Source organism: Bidens hawaiensis, unplaced genomic scaffold (assembly GCF_021521415.1).
Source record: "Bidens hawaiensis isolate Kalapana, Puna unplaced genomic scaffold, B.hawaiensis_p1.1 tig00060363_1, whole genome shotgun sequence".
NCBI classification, from domain to species: Eukaryota; Viridiplantae; Streptophyta; class Magnoliopsida; order Asterales; family Asteraceae; genus Bidens; species Bidens hawaiensis.
This window is the reverse complement of record NW_027500897.1, coordinates 36,777-43,998: the sequence shown is the minus strand read 5'-3', so window position 1 is coordinate 43,998 and position 7,222 is coordinate 36,777. Positions and strand designations below refer to the sequence as shown.

General features: G+C 33.3%; 1 protein-coding gene across 1 annotated transcript; it reads left to right on the top strand.

The window, feature by feature from the left end:
* Positions 1-455: 455 nt before the first annotated feature.
* On the top strand, positions 456-5,905 carry LOC143603040 (sesquiterpene synthase TPS1-like). The gene is made up of 7 exons (XM_077079967.1): positions 456-585; positions 2,492-2,765; positions 2,838-3,225; positions 3,374-3,592; positions 4,126-4,264; positions 4,353-4,601; positions 5,572-5,905. Exons 1-7 carry the CDS (start codon positions 499-501, stop codon positions 5,863-5,865), a joined length of 1,650 nt encoding a protein of 549 aa, XP_076936082.1. The 5' UTR covers positions 456-498; the 3' UTR covers positions 5,866-5,905.
* Positions 5,906-7,222: the final 1,317 nt, after the last annotated feature.

The following is a 7,222-nucleotide window of genomic DNA, read 5'->3' as shown; positions in this document are numbered from 1 at the left end:
ATATGTATGTACAATCAAGGGTCCAGATACAACAAAAAAAACTTGTTATTCCACAACTTGCTTCGTTTCTTCCGAAAGTACGAGGTACAACTTGCTTAGTTTTTTTCCAAAAGTAAGAGGCGCACATACTTGCAGGAGGAATTAAAGATACGGGTACTTCTGATACATACATTTTAAGGTTTTGGGATCGGTACAACACGGTATTGATCTTTTGCCTTCGGTATACGTACAGTGCCCTGTGCTGAACATTTTCATTGTCGGTACCAATATCCATTTTTGTCAATTTCGTCGTTGGTATTTTCGGTAACGGTATTAGTACTAATACCAAGCTCACCCCCGAACAGAAACTTATTATCACTCTATTTAACTTATAGATTTTTTCTTTTTGTGGTTCAGCCTTTAGGTTTCATGTCTTGAGCCTTTTTCTCCACTACCCCTCTATAAATACCTATTCAAATGTAGATCATCATCAGAGAAACATCAAATAACTTCTCAAACATGGAAGTTAAACAGACAGCGGTTGTTCGCTCCGTAACCAACCTTCATCCAAGTATCTGGGGAGATCAGTTTCTTGTCTATGATGAGGTATGACACTACAACAAAGTTATGGTTTCATAGAATAATGAAAACCTATAATGTTACATATTATTAATTAACATTTTAGTGTAATACAAAGAAAAGTTATTAAATAATATGTAATTATGATAATTGTATAACACTTTACTGTATATAACATATGCCCTCCAATTTGTTTTCTTATATGCTACTGAGTATTGACTAACAAGAAATGAAAAACTGATACAAGAAACACATAACCTTAACACGCCTTTTATATATTGACAAATAATTTAAGGAACAACAAACCTAGGAATTAGGAAAGTTAATTAAGTAAAATCTAAAAATAATAAACTAACTATTAGTCCTTAACTTTACATATCCTCCAAATCACCCCTTAAGATCTTTTGTACCACTCTTTTAATGTTGCAATTTTATCACTTTCTATACGAGAACGTTCGCAACTATGTGATATTTATGTGGCTACGTCGACCACATGGTCATCTTAAATACTCGATACGTAGTACTCTTAGGTGAAAATGCTGGCCAAAATTTTTTCCAACGAACCCACCAGCAATGATACAAATGTTCTGGTGGATCGAGACACCGAGTTTACAATTTTGTTTTTTATAAAATATTTAATCTGATTTATAAATAGAAAGAGGAGATTTATATATTTAACTGTTTTAATAAGAAAAACGAGAGTCAAATAATTAATAAAACTTGCTTGAACAAGCATAAATCTGTATGTGTTATGGTTCGTTCGTTTTTATTAAGTATAAATTTCATGAAAAGATAATGAAAATAAACATTCGTGAATTTTTGTACGCACAGTGGACTTAAAAAACTACAATTCTGATGTTTAAGACTTGAACTGACATTTGTTCTGTTAAACTTATGCCAGCTACCAAAAATTTAACAATTATTCAAATTTAATTATTGAAGCAAGTTCTTACATGACTAGTGCATAAACTCAGGGGTGGTTAAGGGGTATAGAATTAATGGATTATAGGACTTCACTTCTTCTAGGCGCCCAAATTTTATAAAGTAACAAACTGTATGTGTGTAATTCTGGTTTTGAAATTGTTTGTCGATAGAGTTTGTGGTCTGCAATTATACGAGACATAGAAAGCATAGGAGTCACATGATCTAAAGCAATTGTTATTATAAAAAGGGATCCAATTATATTATGTCTTTTGGGCCTCCAAAAAGATTGAGACGACCAAACATAAACTCTACTAATATAGGTTAGGATCTCAGTTAGAGTAAGAACATGTGTGGAATTGAGTTTGAAAACACTTTATTGGATTTTTCAAAAAGCCAATAAGTTAAATTGTGTCTGGCAATCACAAAAATTCCTTTTAATTTAGCTTTTTAAAAGTGTTAAAAAACAGTTTTCTAAAAGCCTCAAATCCAGGCTTTTCAAAATGGTTTTTTGAAAAAGCCAATAAGGCAATTCACGGTTTCAAACTCAATCCCAGACATGCTCTAAACATCAACACAATCAAAATGCAAAAAATAAATAAACACGAGACACAAGAATTTACGTTGTTAGTTCTAAACTGACCCGCATCCATTTGTTGGAACCAAGAATTTATTATTGTCGTCCTACTCTCATGATGGGAGCATGCAAGTACAAGGATTACAATATATATAGACTATTCTAGGGGTTCTAGCTTAGGAAACTAGAAAACATAAACGACCCCAAATAAATATATAAAAGGTCAGCCCAAAATCACTCATGTCTTCTATCTTTATTAAACTCAATAGTAAGTCTTCAAATAAACTAGGCCCAAACCGATCCCAAACCTCCAAAAACCCAACATTTTATCCTCTAATGGTATGGTTTGGGAAAATGATCAATGTGCATGTTAGTGTGCTTATGATCTTACTTGTAAATTGCTCTTCTCTTTGATTTGACAACCATTAAATATAGCAAGAAGATGAAGTTTCAATAGAGCCAATAATCCAGACTCTGAAAGAAGAAGTGAAGGAAAAAATACAGGTAGCCTTGGATGATCCGAGCAAACATACTGACTTGTTGAAATTAATTAACGATATCCAACGCCTCGGCATTGGCTACTGTTTTGAACAAGAGATTGAGCTAGCCTTGGGCCATATTTACACTCTATATGGTGATGATTGGAATGGTGGTAGCGTTTCACTTTGGTTTCGACTCCTTCGACAACAAGGGTTTAATGTTCCATGTGGTTAGTGAATAGATGTTCAATTGTTAATCACAATACATAAGATTTTAACATTTTTCATATTAACAAAATCAGATATCTTCAATAAATATAAGGACAATGAGGGAACTTTTAAGGAATCTTTAACTAGTGATATCAATGGCATGCTTGAGTTATATGAGGCAACCTATATGCGGGTGCGAGGCGAGGCAGTTCTAGATGACGCTCTTCTTTTTTCAAAAAGCCGACTTGAAAAAATAACAAATGATCCTATTCGGTGGAATTGCAGCCTTTCTCTTTCTAAACGCTTAAAGGAAGCACTAGAGCGGCCTATATGGAAAAGGTTGCCAAGACTAGATGCGTTACGCTACATACCGTTCTATGAACAAAAAGATTCACATGATGAATCCTTACTAAGACTCGCAAAGTTGGATTTTAACCGGCTTCAATCTCTTCATAAAAGGGAGCTTAGCCAACTTTCTAAGTAAGTTTATTTGCTCCTTCGTACATCGTAAGACAACCTTACATGACCATGCTACACTTTACGACGTCATACGACACCTTTCCTTTTATTACTAAAGATTGGAAATGCTGCTCATTTTTTGTGGTGTTTGTGTTATATATTATTGTAGATGGTGGAAAGATTTTGAGCCTACAAAGATTCTACATTTTGTAAGAGACAGACTAGTTGAACTCTATTTTTGGGTAGTTGGTGTCTACTTTGAACCTCAATATTCTCGTTCTAGGATCTTCTTAACAAAAGTGATAAAAATGGCAACAGTTTTAGATGACACTTATGATAATTATGGTACTTATGAAGAACTTGAGATTTTCACAGAAGCAATTCAAAGGTATGTAAACACATGCCTACACCAACAATATGCCCTTAGTGTCAAACATGTATAATCCGGACATAAATCAAAATAATTTATCAAAATTATTGTTTATGCATACATTATGTAGGGCCCAAAACGACCACTCGAACGGATTTGCTCTTGACACGGTTTTCGAGACGGGTGCGGTAAATCAAACGACCGAACATAATAATAAACATAAAGATAAAATATGAACGATCTCATTGTCGGTTAAAAGATTGAATATATTAAGAACGAACCGACCCACCCAAGGTGAGCTCCCCTTGGGTGGTGATTTACATCTTACAAAAAAACACACATAAACAAAGACAACAAGTCCATATTTATAGTCTAACTAATACAAATAAACTAGAAGATCTCCTCCCATTGAAGTTAAACGTGTGTTGCAGCTCTCGTCTCGGATCTGGAAACCATGTCGGCTTTAAATTATCACTTGACCATTAAATATAACGGGTTTCTTAATTTGATATCGCAAGTCATAACCCTTTGGCCTTACACATTAATTATAGGTGGTCACTTACTTGCATCGATGAACTTCCCGATTACATGAAGATGATATACAAAATGCTCTTAGATACTTATGGTGAAATGGAGGAAATCATGGCAAGTGAAGGAAAGGCATATCAAGTAGACTATGCGAAAGAGGCGGTTGGTTTTTAGTTTCTTTATGTTTGTAATGTTCTTTGTATACAAATATTGATTGAACTGAAGTAAATGTATCATATCTCTTATGTAGATGAAAGACTTGAGTAGAAATTACATGAATGAAGCAAAATGGTTGAATGAGGGATATGTACCAACGCTAGAAGAGCATGAATCTGTTTCAATCGAAACCGGTGGCTACAAAATGCTTGCAACGTCGTGTTTTATGAGCATGGGTGAGACAGCCATAGAAGAAGCTTTCAAATGGGCTCTTAAATTTCCTCCTCTTGTAGTAGCCGCATCTGTAATTAGTAGGATTATGGATGATATTATCGGGCACAAGGTACATACAAATTTGTATTTGAACGTATATTATTAATAGCTTGAGACCCGTGCATTGCACGTGTAACTAATTAATTTAAAAATGATTAAAATACAATTTAGCAATATACTTATCATACATTATTAATACAAAGTCATTGTACAACATAGTTACAATAATAAAAAATAAACAACTAGTTGATTTTAACTGAGATTATTTGTTGTTGTTTTGTTTTGAAACGACACTGATTTTCTAAGAACGTAACATATAAAAAAAAAACCGTTATATATTTAATGTTAATAGAACAAATAAGGAAACTCAAATCAGTGAGATTCCTTAAGCATTATATATTTTGTGATATAAACTAATTTGAGATTTTTTTATTCTTATTATTAATCGACCAACTATGTAAAGCCAATATACTTTTTAATTAAAAGTTAAATTAAAATTCTTAAAATTAGGTAATTATTTAGTGTTAATAATGGATTGATTAAAATTAATAAAAACTATAGTAAAAATAACATTTTAATATTTTGAAAATTGTCTAGAAAAAAAACACGATATAAGATTATTTAGTTATAAAAAATGGAAAATATAATTTATACGATAGACAGTAATTATTTCTAATCTGATTGTTTTTTATTTTAGTATGTTGTTAAATTGTGGTTGTAATTTTACTAAATTAGGAATTAGACTGGAAAGTTAAAATAAAATAGAATAAATTAACAGTTACTAAATTTATATGTATCTAATTAATGTAACACTAATTTAAAATTTTTTGTGTGGATTAGCGTGTGAGTGACCAAACATATAGCTTTTTATTAATATTAGTCTAGAGGACGGTTTTTGATTACAAGGTTTTTTGTATTCTCTTCATTTTGTAAGACAACCTTGAGTAATCAATCAACTCTGTATTTAACATCTATAATTTGATTTTTATATTAATGTAGTTTTGATAACGTCAGTAATTAGTAAAGTTTATAAACCGTAGGAGGAAGGGAAAAGAAAGCATGTTGTATCGACTATTGAATGCTACATGAAGGAACATGATGTGAAAGAGGAATATGTCTATGATTTGTTCAAGCAAAGAGTTGAAGATGCATGGAAAGATATGAACCGCGAATTGCTTATGTGTAAAGACATTTCTATGACTCTTAAAATGCGTGTGATCAACCTTGGACGCGTAATTGAAGTAATTTATAAATATGATGATACTTTAAAGAATGTTGGAAAAGAAATGCAAGATAATATCAAGTCTTGTTTCGTAAATGCTATGAGTGTTTAAATTCTAATTCTTCATAGCATATTGCATCATGAAGATGTTGGTTTGTCCTTCTAAAGAGAAAAATATAATACTAATAAGGCTAGAAGTTGGATTTGTATTGAGTACTTCCTCATGGTCAACTTGTATTTTAAGGTTTATTTGTATTTTTAATATATGGTTTGTATTTTTAATTCAGGGTTTGCATTTCTAATTTATGGCTTGTATGTTCATGGTTATTAACAAAATCAAGTAATAATTCATAATTTGTTAAGTTACTAGTTTTAGTTTTTTTAAGAAATTGCGTCGGCCCAGTACAAATTATTTGGGACATTTTGGGAAACTTGATGATTTAAGGGCTATTTCTTTTTTCTCTTTCCTCATTTGGTCCATTTTCGGAATTATCTCTTAATCCTAATCATTAAAGTTGCTTACACACTCATAATATACATATATATATATATATAATGTGTGTGTGAGAGAGAGATTCACCCATTATAATGATCAATTTTATTTGACTTGTCTATACAAACCAATGTTTTAATAACCGGATCAGACAGCGAATAGGACGGGCAACTAGTTTAACCGGGTGAACCGGTCGGACCGGCCGAACAATTTTCCTAAAAATGGCGGTTAGGACGAAAAAGATTTTTTTCAAAAAAAATCATAGAAAAACCAGTTGAACCGGTCACTGGTCAGACCAGTCGGTCTATGGTAACCAGACCGGTCGGTGGACCGAATCCCGGTCAGACTAGTCTCTCTCTACACCCCAAAGCCACCACCATACCTTCACCAACCAAACAACCAACGCCACCTTCACAACCCAAAAACTCTTGTTTCTCTCTCTATCTCTCACACACACACTTCTCACCCTATTCCTAACATTAACTAACACAAGTTCCGGCCAGTAGCTCGGAACCGACGACCACCGAACACCACACCACCACCGTATACAAAAACATCCATGTCAATCTCTTTCTATCTATCTATCTCTCTCTCTCTATACACACAACCGCACCCGCACCGCACCACCACCGAACCACTGGCACAAACCACCACTTTAAGCCTAATCCAATCAACTAGGGGCTAATCTCATATCTGAAAAAGCATCCAATCGATTAAGGCAACTTCCTATACTGAACTGTGCTTCATTGTGTAGTTGTATGTGACTTGTTTAATATTCAAATATTAGCCCATCATCTTAGTCTAGGGTTTATTACCTTAGATCCGATTAATTTTAATCATGAAATTCATATTCTTAAACGTCGATTAAGGATGACGACCATGGAGAAATTGATCACAAACATAAGATCTGGTAGCGTCCGGGGATCGATCGGTAACTAACACCGGTTTAATTGGTGGTGGTTGTTTCGGTGAAGAC

What these genes read in the sequence shown, in the direction of transcription:
- LOC143603040 (XM_077079967.1), top strand. Translation starts at nt 499, where the DNA reads ATGGAAGTTAAACAGACAGCGGTTGTTCGCTCCGTAACCAACCTTCAT. An exon ending in GAGCTTAGCCAACTTTCTAA is followed by an intron (nt 3,226 to 3,373) that starts GTAAGTTTATTT and finishes ATATTATTGTAG; the next exon opens with ATGGTGGAAAGATTTTGAGC. An exon ending in ATGATATTATCGGGCACAAG is followed by an intron (nt 4,602 to 5,571) that starts GTACATACAAAT and finishes TATAAACCGTAG; the next exon opens with GAGGAAGGGAAAAGAAAGCA.